The sequence below is a fragment of the Microcebus murinus genome, chromosome 23 (genome assembly GCF_040939455.1).
Source record: "Microcebus murinus isolate Inina chromosome 23, M.murinus_Inina_mat1.0, whole genome shotgun sequence".
Lineage (NCBI taxonomy): Eukaryota > Metazoa > Chordata > Mammalia > Primates > Cheirogaleidae > Microcebus > Microcebus murinus.
The window spans coordinates 12,308,514-12,325,389 of NC_134126.1; the positions used below are offsets into that span (position 1 = coordinate 12,308,514).

Genomic DNA, 16,876 nt, shown 5'->3' on the forward strand with positions numbered 1-16,876 from the left:
TCCATTGCTTCTGATAAGAAATCAGCCATTAACATAGTATTGATTCCTGATACTTGATTTTTTTTTCTTACTGCTTTCAAGATTTTCTCCATGTGGCTTTCACCTGTTTGATTATGGCATGTCTAGGAGTGGATCACTTTGTGTTTGTATCATATTTGGGACTTGTTGAGTTTCTTGGACCTTAGATTAGTGCTTTTCATCAAATTTGGGGTATTGTCTTGCTTCTTCAACCTAAACTTATCCTCATCACTTCAAACTGGAGGCAGATATCTTCTGTAACCCACTAACCAAGGATTAAAGTAATAATATAATAAGTTGTTTCAAGAACAGTTTCTAACCAATCCCTGGAGCCACTCTGGTTATAGTCATCTTTGTTTTTTAGGTTCAAGACTTCTATTGTACAGCTATTTCTGCCTTATAAACCTATTTTCTTCAGTGTGATTTTCCTCTGGTAGTGTGATCTCTCAGCTTTCAGAAAATACTAAACAATTTGGGATATGTAATGGTCCACCTTTTTATTTTCTAGCACTATTTAGGAATTACTTTTAAAAATATTATTTCTATTATAACTAGAGCTTTGAAGTAAGAAGAAAAGCAAGTTTTAAATGTTCAGTTCACCATCCCAATCTTGGTTTTTTGTTTTTTTTTTGTTTGTTTTTTTTTTGGAGACAGTCTCACTCTGTTGCCTGGGCTAGAGTACCATGGCGTCAGCCTAGCTCACAGCAACCTCAAACTCCTTGGGCTCAAGCAATCCTACTGCCTCAGCCTCCCAAGTAGCTGGGACTACAGGCATGCGCCACCATGTCCAGCTAATTTTTTATATATATATTTTTAGTTGGCCAATTAATTTCCTTCTATTTTTTTAGTAGAGATGGGGTCTCACTCTTGCTCAGGCTGGTTTCGAACTCCTGACCTTGAGCAATCCTACCGCCTCGGCCTCCCAGAGTGCTAGGATTATAGGTGTGAGCCATGTGCCTGGCCTCAATCTTGTTTTTAATGCAACAGAATCAGAAGAGTTAGATAATATCCTCTGGCTTTTTAAAATATAGATTTTTGGCCAGGTGCAGTGGCTCACACCTATAATCCTAGCACTTTGGGAAGCCAAGGCAGGAGGATCACTTATGGCCAGGAATTTAAGACCAGCCTGAGCAACATAGTGAAATCCTGTCTCTACAAAAAAAATAGAAAAATTAGCCAGGTGTGGTGGCATGAGCCTGTAGTCCCAGCTCCTCAGGAGGCTGAAGTAGAAAGATCGCTTGAGCCCAGGAGTTTGAGGTTACTTACAGTGAGCTATGATGACACCACTGCATGCCAGCCTGGGCAACAGAGTGAGACCCTGTCTCAGATAGATAGATAGATAGATAGATAGATAGATAGATAGATAGATAGATAGATAGATAGATAGATAGATAGATAGATAGATGGATGGATGATAGATGAATGAAGTAGATTTTCATGAATATCTTTGATGAAACTTTGAAACATTCTGGTCCTCCTCTATAAATGGGAAATTGATTTAATGATGTATAGTTTCCTATTTATTTTTTCTTCAGTTTTCTTTTATGTAATAAATAGGCATCTTCAGTGTTTAAAAAGTTACCAGCTTTGTGAATTTCACCTCAGTTAAAAAAAAAAACATCAGAAAAATACCCAACTTACTTTATACCCCAGTGTTACTGATGGTGTTATTGTTTTACAATATCAGCAAGTAAACTAAACTCAGTACACACTTGCTTGAATTTGATCCTGAATCCATAAAAATCTAACGTATTTCTGTCTCTACCCAAAGTCCTTCATGTTGCTTTATAATTTAGGACTCTAGCTTGTAGTTTTTTTAAATCAAACATTTTAAGGAATTTTTGACTTGATAATAACTATAAAGCAGTATGGTTTGTTTTTGCATTTTGTTTACAGTCATACAAAACTTATAGAGTATTGAATATGCCCTTCAAAGAAATCATCTCTCAGAATTTTTATCAATTTGTAACACATACTTTAAAAAATCAAATAGTTCCAAAAGTCTTATTAATAAAATAATGATCTCTGCCTGACTCCCTAAACTAACCAGTTAAAATCTCATAGCTGTTTCTTCTAATTTTTATATCCATATTTCTAAACAGCATGCCTATATTACTTCTAACTTTCCTTCATGGAAGAAGAGTATTTAGCTTCTTAAACCAACCCAGTCACATGCATGGTCTTCCCCTCTGTACATTTGACTAAATCAATATTTAGTGTTTAATATTTATAAATATGTAAATATTGATCATAAATTGTATTATCTGTTGCTTTACAAATTACTCCACAACTTAGTGGCTTAAAACAATATTTATTATCTTATAGTTTCTGTTAGTGAAGAATCTAGGCATGACTTAACTGAGTAAACTAGCTCAGGGTCTCACCAGGCCACAAATCAAGGTGTTGGCCAGGGCTGCAGTCATCCCAAAGCTTTACTGGGGAAGAGTCTGCTTCCAAGCTCACTTTTGTGGTTGTTGCAGGATTCAGGTTCTTGTAGGTTCTTAGACTGAAGACCTTACTGGCTGTTCTAGAGGTGCCCTCAGTTTCATGTCATATAGTCCTCTTCATACAGCAGCTCACAACATGGTAGCTTGCTTCATCAAAAGGAGCAAGCAAGAACCAGAGAGAGAGAGAAAGCAAGCAAGAGAGAGCGCCCATGCACACATAAGCAAGACAGAAAGAGGTATTCTGTAACCTAATCTCTAGGTAATATGCCATCACTTTTGCCATATTCTAGTTTGATAGAAATTTGTCTCTGGCTCTAGTGCTCACTCAGGGGGAGGGGATTACACAAGGGTATGAATACCAGGAGACAGAGGGATCATTGCTGCTCATCTTAGAAGGCTGCTGTAACACAGATGAACCATATCATATGCTATAATATTTCCTTTGTTATACAACTCTTTGATAACACTGGAATTTGCTTTTTTGTTACCTTTTTTTGTACTTATTATAATCCATCCATAAACTCTGTGCTACAATTTCAGTGCTCCCTTCAGTATAGTTAAGCACATGAGGTCATCTTTGGATTCCATTTTCACTCCCCTGAGACAGTCCTTCTGTTCTAGTTTGAGTTGTTTGTTTTCTAGGTTTGCTTCAAGTTGTTGTCCAAGGGAACAACCATCATTTAGAAAATTTTCTTTGGCTTTCTTTTTGTGATAAATTTCATATCTTGGATCCTATGTATTTTTCTACTTTGCTTGTTTATTTCCTCATTTTGAGTGACCACTTTTTCCTGTAGATACCTGAAAAGGATTGCATGGCCAAGTATAGAAGTCTAGGTTGGAAATTGTTTTTCCTCAGAATGTTCAAGGTATTATTCCATTTTCTTCTAGACTCCAAAAAGAAGTCTACTGTTGTTTCTCTGTCTAGTCCTTTATTTTCTCTCTGAATGCTCTTAAAATATCTCTTCTTTACCCAATATTATAAAATAATTTTATGCTAATATGTGTATGAATTCATCTTTTTAAATTCATTTCTTTTAAGTCAGAAACTTGAGTTCTTCAGCACTCAGAAATTTTGTTTGTATTATTTCTTTGACAATTTTCTCCTCAAATTATATCTATTCACTCTTTCAGAAACTACTTTTAGTTATATTTGATCTTCTAGATTGATCCTCTGATTCTTTTTTAATATCTCTGCTTTTCATTTCTTTGACAGTTCTACTTTATAGGATATTTTATTGATTTTTATTTTTGAATTTTTCTATTTAAATTTGGCATATTTTGTTCATACCTAAGAGTTGCTTCATATTTTCTCATTTTTCCATTTTTTGTCCTATTCTTGTTTCAGGGTAGTCCTCTGTAAGAATTAATGATAGCTTGGTATATTTTCTATCTAGGGGAGGATAGGGGGTTTTGTTTATTTGTTTATTTTTGTATTGTTACTGTTTTTTTTGTTCAGTTCTTCTGTTTCCTACTTCTTTTTCTGTTTTGTAATTTTGTTCTCTATCTGTCATAGTAAATAGCAAATGTCTGGTGGTCTTTGGTTGTCCACATTGAAAAGTTTTTGGAAGTACTTGGAGCGGACTTATAAACTGATAGATAAACAGTCTGCTTTTTTACTAGGAGACCCCCACATGTAAATACACATATAGGTCTTTTCTCTTAGATTGGTAAATTTTTCTGGAGGGGAATTGACCAATATTCTGTCAGCTCTCGGAGAGCTACATTAGGGACAGAGACTGGAAGGTCTTACCATTTATGCAGATTTTTTTCTAATCTCTCTGCTGTCATGGATCTCCTCACCTATGACTAAAGCCTCTGGTTCTAGGTCCTCAATAGTTCAGCCTCACCAAAGATTAACTTCATCTTTTGAGTTGGGAAGACACAAAAGCCTGATGGTGTATATCATAGAAGAAGATCTGTGAGTCCTAATTGAGTCCTTTAAAAATGTTTAACTAGGCCTCTTTTTTTGTAATACACCCTATACTCATCTTTAAAAATAATCAGTACCTTTAATTCTCAAGAGTTTTTCATGGTCCATCAGCACTAATGGGCTTGCTATTTTGTTGGTTGTCCATCTATCCATTTCAGGATTAAGCTTTAGCTTTTTGGGGTCTGTTAAATCTGTTATCCCATTGTGTATCTGATTCCTACTTCTAAAATTTTATTAGCATCTCTCACTTTTGTTACCCCGCATCCCATTTTGTTTATCCTTGTGGTTTAATTTTTATTCTTTGCTCTCATTTTAATTAAACTTTAAGAAACAGCAGAAATAAAGTATTTATTTAAGCTATTGTGTTTAAATATAAGTTTCAGAATATTTTTAAATTCCTCATCTGGAATTGCCTTCTTGGTTTATATACCAGTGATACGGAAATGCTCTTTCTTCTTTGCCTCTTTATTTTTTGTTGATGGTATCTTGAAATGAGAGAGCCCTGGCCTCTCAGAGAGGAAATTTGCTGATGCTGACCTAGATCTGAGAAGTCCTAGCAAATGGGCTTGGGAAAAGACAGGTTTGTATGATGGTTGTATTTTTCAAAGTACATGAGGACACAAACTGACTAATATAAATTCATGTGTATGCTGTCTGCCTGTGGTAAGTGGGTGTAACTAACAGAACCATAGTATAAATCACCGTCTTGAGTTGGATGGTGACTGCCTGTAAGTATTTGTAGTTTAGCTATTTAACCATTCAAGAGAAGACTTCTCTAGTATATTCATAATGTTTGAGGAATATAGTTCTCAGCAAAGCTAATGTCAATGATAACCACATCCTTCCATTAAGGCTTAGAGTTTAATAATACAGAAAAGTAGGCCTAGGAGCAAACAGCGATTGACACTTTTAAGTAAATCTAAAATAAGATCTTACAAGGCCGGGCGCTGTGGCTCACGCCTGTAATCCTAGCTCTTGGGAGGCCGAGGCGGGCGGATTGCTCAAGGTCAGGAGTTCAAAACCAGCCTGAGCGAGACCCCGTCTCTACTATAAATAGAAAGAAATTAATTGGCCAACTGATATATATATATAAAAATTAGCCGGGCATGGTGGCACATGCCTGTAGTCCCAGCTACCTGGGAGGCTGAGGCAGAAGGATCACTGGAGCCCAGGAGTTTGAGGTTGCTGTGAGCTAGGCTGACGCCACGGCACTCACTCTAGCCCGGGCAACAAAGTGAGACTCTGTCTCAAAAAAAAAAAAAAAAAAAAAAAAAATAAGATCTTACAACTATGCATTATACCACTTAATTGCTTTAAATAATACAGTGATATTATCAGATAGCAAGAGTCTAATAGACTTATATTCCTGCCACTATAATCCTCGGTTCTGGATTTATCTAGGAGTGATTGATCAGATCAGGCCATTCTAAGAAAGTGAATCATCAACTCAGGAATAGCCTGGAATCAGGGAAGTTAGAGTTTCTGATTTAAAATGCCTATTTGGGTTGGGTGTGGTGATTCATGCCTAATCCCAGCACTTTGGGAGGCTGATGCAGGAGCATCACTTGAGCCCGGGAATTCAGAGACCAGCCTGCAATAGCGAGACCTTGTCTCTACAAAAAATAAAAAATTAGCCATGCATAGTGGTGCATACCTGTAGTCCCAGCTACTCAAGAGGCTGAAGCAAGAGGGTCACTTGAGCCCAGGAGTTGGGGGCTACAGTGAGCTCTGATGACACCACTACAAGACTAGCACCAGAGCAAGACCCTATCTCAAAAATAATAATAACAATAATAATAATAATAAATGGCTGTTTATACTTTGAATGAATTTAAAAGTCCCATAGTAGAATATTGCCCTATTTTGGAAACTAAGAATAGTGCTAGTACTTATCCCAATTTCCTTGTGATTATATCAGGCCTTTCATTACCCTTTAATCTGAATTAGATTCTTCTAGGCTACATTTTGAGGGGCTGAATATAAATCAAGCCTAGATAATAAAATAACTCATTTTCTTCCCAAGTGCAGAAAAATTAACTTACAAGAAATATCAGCTGGGTGCAATGGCTCAGGCCTATAATCCTAGCACTCTGGGAGGCCAAGGTGGAAGGGTTGCTTTAGCTCAGGAGTTCAAGACCAGCCTGAGCAAGAGTAAGACTCCATCTCTACTAAAAACAGAAAAATTAGCCAGGCTTCATGGCATGTGCTTGTAGTCTCAGCTACTCAGGAGGCTGAGGCAAGAGGATCACTTGAGCCCAAGACTTGGAGGTTGCTGTGAGCTATCATGATGCCACTGTACTCTACCTGGGGCAACAGAGTGAGACTCTGTCTGGAAAAAAAAAGGGAGGGGGGCTATATTTTGATTGGGATGTTGGTTACATAAAATGTATATATTTTATTGCACATAAATTATACCCCAATCAGTAAATTTTAAAACATGGGTGTCTTTGGGACTTCACAAGACTTTCTCCTTATTACATTATTTCATGTAGTATAGTAACTAAAACCTAATATCAGTTATGCCTCTACTAAGCCATTTGACATGGATTTCCACAATCTCTCTGAAGCTTTAATCCCCTGATCTGTATAACTGAGATTTTAGCAATACTTTAGAGAGCTGTAAGGATTTAAATTTTAAAATATGTATAAAATACATTGCGTACTACCTGGCAAATAGTAGATCCTCGTGTATAGTAGCTGCAAATTGTTATTAATATAACAATATCTGTTATTTATATTAGTCACTTCTCCTTGGTCATTACTCTTGTTATTATCTTTTTGCAGAAAACCCATATAGACAACTGCCCTGTAACTGTCACGGAAGTATGCCTGGAAAGACAGCAATAGAACTTGGACCTCTCTGGTATGTGCCTAAGCATAATAACATATTCAAAATTGATGTATATATTGATTGCTGACTTTTGACTATGTGGTAGAAGACAAGCAAATTTAGATTCAATTTTAAAGTCTAGGCAAATATTTATGAATACTCTCCCCCTGTGAACCTGAGATGTTTTTTATTTTCAAATTTTTCTCTACCATTATGCACCCTAGTTTGTGACAAAGCTAAAAAGGCAGTGGGGTGAAAGAGGTCTGAATGCTCTGCAAACTACATAATTCATTTCCAAATAGTAAGAAAGAGACTTTTTTCATTTGATCCTTGTAGAGCTAAGATGTGATTGTAAAATAATTGCAATAACTTTTTATAGATGACACAACTAATATGAAAGGGCTTAGAGGAATTAATTTTTAAGTGAGAAGGGCATGTAAAAGTATCTGCCTTTGTTTTAGTTGAAGCTGTTTAGGTTAGGACACAACTGCAAATATTTGATATATGTGTGCTTCTGTATCATTGGTAACAAGTTACTGTGTTTTGGTTTTTTTCTTTTTTCTTTTTTTTTTTTTTTTGATATATGTATACAATGGAAAGTTACTGTGTTTTTAATGCCTTAAAGTTAAATTGTTTGTAATCAAAATCCTTACCTTAAGCTTGTTTGTTACTGAAGATGTTTGTAGAAATTTGAGATTCCTAACAGCACTATGACAAGAATTATTGCAAATTTCTTTCTTCCACGCTACTTTACAAGATCAAGGCTTAGCCATCTATTAAGCCTAGAAATTGACCCAAATGATAATTATGTTTCTGCTGATGCCCATTATATTATCTTCATCCTATGTAAATGCTCTTAGGTTAAGAATGACCTAGTCAGCCTTACCTTCTAGTTCTCTCTTACCTGTAAGAGATAAGCTATAACATTGCAGATAAGCTATAACATTGATCCTACTCACAGATGTCAGAACTGAGGAAATTAAGAATAACAGGTTGCTGGCTCCAGAAGGAAGATTTTCTAGCCCAACATATCAGTGATATAGAAATACTACTTTTCTTTCTTCTTTACCTCTTCATTTATTGCTGCTGGTAACTTGAAATGATTGCCCTGACCCCTCAGAGAGGACATTTGCTGATGCTGACCTAGCTCTGAGAAATCCTAGCAAAGGGTGCTTGGGAAAAGATAGGTTTGTATGATGGGAGCATATGTAATCTGTAAGAGATTTACAGATGAGGAAATTATAGCATATTGTTTTTAAGTGATTGCTAAAACTGACCAAGAAAATTAGTTATTAGCATAGTCAGGGCCAGAACTTAGGTTTGCTGACTTTCAGGGCTGAGTTCTTAGTCATGCCTTATTAGATTTCCTTACTCAAAGCTATTGTTCATGTCTTTACTGTCATCTAGATACCTTCCCCCTCTCTCACACCCCCAATTCAAATTGTACTTCATTTTTGAAGTGTCTCTTTAGCGCTTCAACCCAAAATAATTTCTAAATTCTCTTTAGTACATTGATCCCCCATTACATTGATTCCCCCATTTTGAAACTTTAAAATCAAGGTTGGTCCGAGTGCAGTGGTGTTTACAACTAATTGATCACAACCAGTTACAGATTCCTTTGTTCCTTCTCCACTCCCACTGCTCCACTTGACCAGCCTTAAAAAAAATAAATAAAAAAAATAAAAATAAAAATAAAATCATATGTCCTTTCATATATATTTGCTAACCCTAATAATTAATAATAATAGCTACCATTCTTTGAGGATATACTTTGTAATAGGCATTGTACATATGCTATTTCATTTAATCCCCTAGCAAGTGTTTTAGAGAAGCTTTATTTTCCATTTCATGATGAGGAATATGTCACTCAAAAGCAGTAATTACTCAAGATTATATAGCTGGTAATAGTAAAACCAGGATTGGAATCCAGGTTTATCTGACTCAGAATTTCATATTTTTTTCCATTATACCTGTGATTCTCAAATGGGAAGCATATCAGATTCACCCCTGGGCAACTTTTGAACCAGATGTAATTTTCATATATGTCTCCTCCCACTCTACCCACCACCATAGACACACTAGAATTAATATTTGCTATTACTGACTGGAATGTACATTGTGAAAACCCCAGCATTACACTATTTTCCTGTTGAGATCTTGTCTGGATTAGGCTTTTATAGGGTCAACATTGTATTTTACATTTTGGTATATCCTCTACACATCCCCTGTGTGCCACTGTATTCACACCTTATGAGGGCTCCATAAATTGTTGTTCATTTCTTTTTTTTTTGGTCATCATATGACATAGCAGGAGAATTCTTGCTAATTTAACATGAATGCAATTTCCTTGACTAATCTGAATAGTTTAGAAACTGACATGATAAAAAGGAGTAGGCAAATAGAAAATTAAAATGTTTTAATTAAATCATAAATTCTTTTTAAATTTCAGTGTTACTCTGTCCTATAATGAATTATATATCTTAGTTGTGGTTAAATTATGGAGACTTTTTTTTAAGAAAATAAACATTTCTCAAACCCAATTATTCTCTATATATTCTTTTCTTTTCAGGTCAAGTTCCCTTTTCAATACTGGATTCCTCAAAAGAATGCTGTTTGAATCTCTTCACCATGGTTTAGATGACATTCAAACCCTAATAAAGACATTAATCTTTGAATCAGAGTGTACTCCTCAAAGTCAGTTTTCAATTCATGCACCTTCAAATCTCAACAAGCAAGGTGACAAATTGAAGCCTAGCTTACTAGTGTATAAATTGGTTATCAAAAATACTGTATCCTTTTAATCTTTATATGATGTTATAATCAGAGGCAATATAATAGTGTGCTTTAAGTAAATCCTCTCTGATGAATCTAATTATAATCTAGTTGTTAACAGCTTTTTTTTTTTTTTTTTTTTTTTCTTTTTCTTTTTTTAACCTACTTGGTTTTGGATGAAAACAGCTTTTTTTAATTGCATAGTTTTCTTCAGGTTTATACTCAGAGGCCAGAAATTAATATGATTTTATTAAGATAATCTCCCTTTTTTTGTTTTAAATTCTACTAGATTAAAAAAAACTAAAAGTCTTTTGTGATTTTATTACTCTACATCTGCTTTCTAGAAAGAGAAACCTTAGGTAATTCTAAGAGTGATGTGACCAAAAATTTTGGTAATGTCTTTGAGACACAGAAACTAGATTTATATTTATCACTCACTAAAGCTAAGTTTTTTTTTCTCCTTAAAAGAAACCTACATAGGCTTTTGTAGTTTTATCTAGTTACTGATACAGGAGTGAGCCTATTAACATCCTAGTATTTTCATAATTAGAAGAAGCTGTTATTATAGAGAGTTAAAAAAAATATAATTCATGTAGCCTGCTTTGGCCACATAATCTCTTGTGTATTCATAAAGGCACTGTGGGTGGAATTTCATAAACTTTTATTTAAACTTTGAATTATTGTTTGATGTCATTCTAAAGTATTTTACTTTCCCATTTGTTTTTACTTTAGAAGAAAATGGTGTAGTTATTAAAACTACAGATGATACCACAACAGATAATTACATTGCACAAGGTATGTATGTATATTATATGTATGTTTATAAATGTAAGTATGTATGTATCAGAGCAAAAAGGCATGTAGCAGAAGGGTAGGAAGAGAAAAGTTTGCCTTGGTAGCCCACTTAAAAATACATTTTCATCATATGCTGACAACAAAACTATAGTAAAACTTGTTTATCAGCATTCATACAGTTCAGATTTTCTGTTAACATGTTCTTTTCACATCTGTAATATACAGCGATCCCCTTGAAAGAATTATATAACCTTGAGGAACCATGTGACTCAAAATCAGTATGCTAATTCTTATAAAAAATGCTCATCAAGGCTGGGCGTGGTGGCTCACGCCTGTAATCCTAGCACTCTGGGAGGCCGAGGCGGGCAGATTGCTCAAGGTCAGGAGTTCAAAACCAGCCTGAGCGAGACCCCGTCTCTACCATAAAAATAGAAAGAAATTAATTGACCAACTAAAAATATATATATACAAAAAATTAGCCCGGCATGGTGGCACATGCCTGTAGTCCCAGCTACTCGGGAGGCTGAGGCAGAAGGATTGCTGAGCCCAGGAGATTGAGGTTGCTGTGAGCCAGGCTGACTCCACGGCACTTACTCTAGCCTGGGCAACAAAGTGAGACTCTGTCTCAAAAAAAAAAAAAAATGCTCATCAATATATGATTTATAGCAATTCCATTTGATTAACCAGAAGACTCTATTCTCAGCCATAAGATTTATATGACCTTTTTTATTTAGGATATGCATATACTTTGAAATATAGTTGTATTAGACATTGCAAATTCATATCAAAAGGGTGTTACAATTCTCAGTACCTTAATGTCTAAGGTTTTGTTTTATTTTTTAAAAACAACTTTATCATACCTGTAATCCTAGCACTCTGGGAGGCTGAGGCGGGCAGATCATTTGAGCTCAGGAGTTCAAGGCCAGCCTGAGCAAGATCGAGACCCTGTCTCTACTGAAAAAAAAATAGAAAGAAATTAGCTGGACAACTAAAAATCAGCCAGGCATGGTGGCACATGCCTATAGTCCCAGCTACTCGGGAGGCTGAGGCAGAAAGATCACATGAGCCCAGGAGTTTGAGGTTGCTGTGAACTAGGCTGATGCCATGGCACTCTAGCCCGGGCAACAGAGTGAGATTCTCTGTCTCAAAAAAAAAAACAACTTTAGATTTCACATGTGTTTTTAATACAGGTAAAAAGAATATAGACAATGTTAAAGTTGAAAAAGTAGTGACCTGTAATTACGAGCTGTAATTTTGTATTTGTTGCTTAACAGTTTAGTGTTGACATTCAAAGAGAAGGAATCTTAAACTCTTGTTAATAGTATATGGTTTAATTACTGTATGCTCTTTCCAGCAGTTTTGTTCATGTCGCATCTTCAACTAGTTTGTTAACATCCAAATCACTTAAAATGATATATTCCACTTAGTTTCTCTGGTGGGAAAAAATAAAAGAGGCATTATGATGTATTATAAAGAGCACAGATTTAAGAGCTTCATTCTATTTCATTGTGTTATTAGTTATGTAACCACAGCTAGGTCCCTCACCTTCAGCAGAATTGTCTTAAATTCTTTTTAGAATAAAGTAAAACATAAATAAGTTTTAAAATTATTTAAAATTTCTGAGCCTTTCTTATATATAAATTAAGAAAATTAGACTAATCTCCATGGGCTCTTCTATAACTGTAACATTATGTGATTATTCTTAGACTGGTCTATCAACACATAAAATCTTCCATGATAGAAAATACCAAGCAAAAAAATCCATACTGCTGACGATAGTCACTATTAAGGTATTATGTCAGACATTTTTGTCTCAGACTTTCCTAGACCTTTTACTAAATCTGGGTATATAGCCTTTCACTGAGTGTCTTGTTAGACTTCATGCAAGGGTATAGTCAAATTTTATCTGACTTAATGGATATGTCCCAAGTTGACATTTTTGGTTTTTATTTTTATGTAAAAAGGTAACAATTCAACAGTAATTTATATTTATTTTTGAATGTAATTAATCATTTCATGCACGAAATTTGCCTTCTGAATACTTCTGCTTAAGCAAATGCTAATTGCTTTTCCTGAATAAATAAAATTTGACCATAGTATCCATATATAAATAATCAAGGGTTGAACATTCAGGCAAAATCTCATTATAATATTGGATATCTCAATTATTTTGTGATTTTTAGAAGGATACATTCCTAGAATCACTTTGTGATTTTTAGAAGGATATATTCTTAGAATCTTACTGGCTAGCACATTGACTGCCACACTAAAAAAAGAAAAAAATTCCTTCAGGCCATGGTATTTTATTATGAAAATAGAATAAAAACGTCAAAAACAAAACAATCCTTTCTAATTTAGTGAAAAATAAAATATGTTGACTTCCGTTCATTTAATCCACGTTTTTAGAATTAATTTGTCAATATTAATTGTAACAATAAGAAAATCAACAAATAAGATTTTCATGAACCATCTGCAGGGTTTTGCTCAGGTTTTGCTTCATGAAGCCCCTGGCTCAAAACTAGTAGGAATTAAATACAACTCTCACATGGTAGTTTATAGTAATGTGCTATCCTCCTTTCACTTAAAATGGAAAGACTAAGTACCGTGGTGAGAAAGTAGGCAATGAGACCATACATTGTACCTTTGTCAGTTTTTGTATTCAAGCTTTTGAGATTTTTTTGGTGGTGTTTTTCTTTGTGTTCACTGAAAACCCACTATATATCCAATATTGGGTACTTAGTAGGGAGTAGAGGCATAAAAATGAAGGACATTATCCTCAAGAACTTACAGTATAATTTGGGGAGAAAGGGTTTACATGCATGAAAGACCTACATACATGAAGCAAGAAAGGACAAAAATGACAGAATTTAATCAAGCTCTGATTAGTGTGGTATTAACAATAATGAAATCTCTGAAGTGATTGGCCCAGAATTCATAAATGACTTCCTATAGGAACTGGAAATAGAGTCGTGACTTGAAGTTTAAGAAGGTGGAAAGGAAGTTCTAACTCATCCAAGAGTTAAATATTAAAATTACATGAGTGAAGAACAGTGAAAATATCTGGAATAAATTATCTTATTGTAAGAATTAAGATTTGATAGATAGGTTGAAATGGTATGAGAGGTTTAAACTTGAGACAATATATAGTTATGGAAGTATTTGGCTTGTAAGTTTTAAGGGAATGCTAACTTGTATGTTTGTATGTGTTTCAGGAAAGAGAAAAAGTAATGAAATGATTACAACTTTAGCCAAGAAGCAAAAGACTGATGTCAGTACTGAACATCCTCCCTTTTATTATAACATCCACAGACACAGCATTAAAGGAATGAACATGCCAAAGTAAGGTAGCCAGTGAATGGCAAAGTGTTTTATTTTGTATTTTAATAATACTGTGATTTAAATAAAAATACAAGATCCTAATTATATTTTTTCCTTTCCTCATTGCAGGTTAAAAAAGTTTTTGTGCTATCTGTCTCAAGCAGGCTTTCGAGTGAGCCGAACTCATTTTGACCCAATGGGTGTTCGTACAGATGCACCTCTGATGCAGTTTAAATCTATCCTTTTAAAGTACAGCACGCCCACCTACACTGGAGGACAGTCAGAGAGCCATGGCCAGTCAGCTTCCGACGATACAGTAACTGACCGGGTTGAAATGTCAGTGAATGACAAAGCAGAAGCAAGTGGCTGCAGAAGATGGTAAACGTAGAAAATTTCTTCTCAGGTGTCTGTATAGATGGCCTAATCGTTCTCTATACCAACGCTAGTTCTTTTTCTATTCTTTCAATTCAGTGGTGTAAAAATAAAAAACAGTATTGTTTTCATTAAGAAAATTAGTTTCTAACTTAGCTGGTTTGGGAGCTTTGCTTTTTCAAGTTTTTCTTATTTTAAAGAAAACTTAAAATTTTAATGGAACCATTTTATATGAAGCCAAGTTTCTGAGATCACCCTACTGCTTAATAATTTGGAAATTTTTCACATGTGAAGTGTTTGGAATTTTATGTACATTGTGGAATCCATCTTTTGCCATTCTTAATCACATCTCTACTTAAACTGATTCATGATGTTTCTTTTTCTGTTTACAGTGCACAAAATGAAGGTAAAGCCTTTGACCTATTAAAATGACTCTGAATAAAATAGGAAGAACAGTGTTCTTCCAGGTCACTAATGTATTTCACGATTAGAAAGCTAAAATATGTTCCCATTTTAAGAAATCATACTTCTTCCCACATTGATCTTTTATCTCTGGCTTTTGAAAAACTAAATACTTGCCTGAGATAGAAATACATTTTTTAATAAGTTTAAGGTCTAGATGACTAAACTTCAAGATTTTGTCAAAATAAATTTATACCATTGTTCTAACATAATAGTTGTTCACAAGCACTGAAACCCTGAAAAGGAGAAATTTTTGTTACAAATTAAACAGGTTGGGTGATCTCAGGTACCACCTTGGATAATGCACGTACAATATTCATTTGCTTGGTTGTACTACCTCTCAGAAGTAAAATTTGTCACCTTATGAAGTGAGGGTTTTTTGATTTGCAGGTTGGTTTTTTTGTTTCTTTGGTTTGGTTTTTTGGGTTTTGTGTGTGTGTTTGTATAAATTTTTTGTGTAAGTAGCCCAAGCTAACATAACTATAAAAATTAGTTGCAAAAAAAATCTTGTCTCCATTAATAAATATCATTTTTGCTTCATTTAAATTTAAGATTTTAGATGAAAGGATTTGGCATAAAGTTTATGGTTCTGTCTCAAAAATTTAATCCATTTGCCCTAAAGTATTTTTGAGGGGAAGTAACTTTTTATAACCATTAAGCTGGGGTGGGAGTGGGGGTACAAGTGATAGATTGAATTACACTACATAAGAAAAAAGCATTTCCATGACATATACAAAAAAATCTAGGGGATGGGGATTAGATGAACACAGAATATTAATTAGCAGAAATAAGGAAAAATCTCTTTGTGTTATTACAGGATATTCCCAAAAGGATGTTTTTTCTTTCTCCAATTAATATAATCATACATTTTCAGTAAAAAAAAGGAATAGATAATGCAAGTTAGTTTCTGTAATGACCATAAAAAATTCTACTCAATAATTCTTGTTAAAATTTTAACTTATAAATAAGCACAAATATAAATAAAGTTATTAGTTACTTCTTTTTTTTGTTTGTGTAATTAAAAAAGAAAAATCACTATAAATCCATGAGGTAAACCAGAATTCAGATTATCTAATATATATTATTAAATTAAATATCAGTCTCAAATTTTGCTAATGCTTATCAGCATGACATATATTGATCAATGATGAGTTGGATTCAATGCAAGAAGCCTAATTTAATATAGAAACATAAACTACTGTTATCTAAAATATATATCAATATGTATGTGTATTAATTTCACATGTAAAGACAGATTTTCATAAGAAAAGTTTGATAGGAAATAGTTTGGAACTCTGTGATAAGGTAGTGCTAAAAGTGAAATGACTTTAAAAATTCCATTTAGTTCTACATTAGCAACTTTGTTCCCCTGACAATAGTAGTAATTTGGTACACTGCAAATGTTGACCACATTGTAAAATGACCTCATTTGTATCCCTCCATTAAAATTTGGTAAACAAAGAAACCAGATCAGGAAACCATTGTTTTGAATAGGCTAGTTACTTATGTTAACACTCTAACCATTCACTCAGGGAAACAGGAGAAATAATCAAGGGATTGGCTTGGCGGGGGATCACTGGGGATCACTGTGGTAGACTTGAGTCAAAACTCCATACCAACTCCATACCAACTTCCATAAAACTCCACTCTGAATAAATTGTGTGATGTTCTGGCTCCCCCAAATTAGAACTGAAGACCAGTTCGGTAATCCCAACAGATCTAGAAATTTCTTTCTGCATTGCATAATTGCTCTAATAAATGGCCACAGGTTACTTTGTAGAAGGTGAAGGGATACATGAATGCATACTTGGGATGTTATATCAAGGTCTTTTCTCAAAGGGCTCCAGGAATCCAGTTAAATCAGGCCTGCAACTGGGTGAGGGCTTGGAAATACCATAGTAGCTCAAGTCAGACGTATAGTTTTCAGTTATA

General features: G+C 34.5%; 1 protein-coding gene across 3 annotated transcripts in view; it reads left to right on the plus strand.

Moving 5' to 3' along the window:
- The window catches only part of TRMT1L (tRNA methyltransferase 1L), a 42,034-nt gene extending 25,376 nt beyond the window's left edge, over positions 1-16,658 (plus strand). For 2 of the 3 annotated variants that reach the window (XM_075997022.1, XM_012736319.2), the window contains exons 11-15: positions 7,180-7,258; positions 9,795-9,961; positions 10,730-10,792; positions 14,005-14,131; positions 14,240-16,658. In XM_075997022.1, the coding sequence (XP_075853137.1) occupies positions 7,180-7,258; positions 9,795-9,961; positions 10,730-10,792; positions 14,005-14,131; positions 14,240-14,492 (689 nt within the window). In that variant the 3' untranslated portion in view covers positions 14,493-16,658. The remainder of the gene's footprint in view (positions 1-7,179; positions 7,259-9,794; positions 9,962-10,729; positions 10,793-14,004; positions 14,132-14,239) is intronic. The other variant, XM_075997021.1, reaches the window with a different exon arrangement.
- The last annotated feature ends 218 nt before the right edge of the window (positions 16,659-16,876 follow it).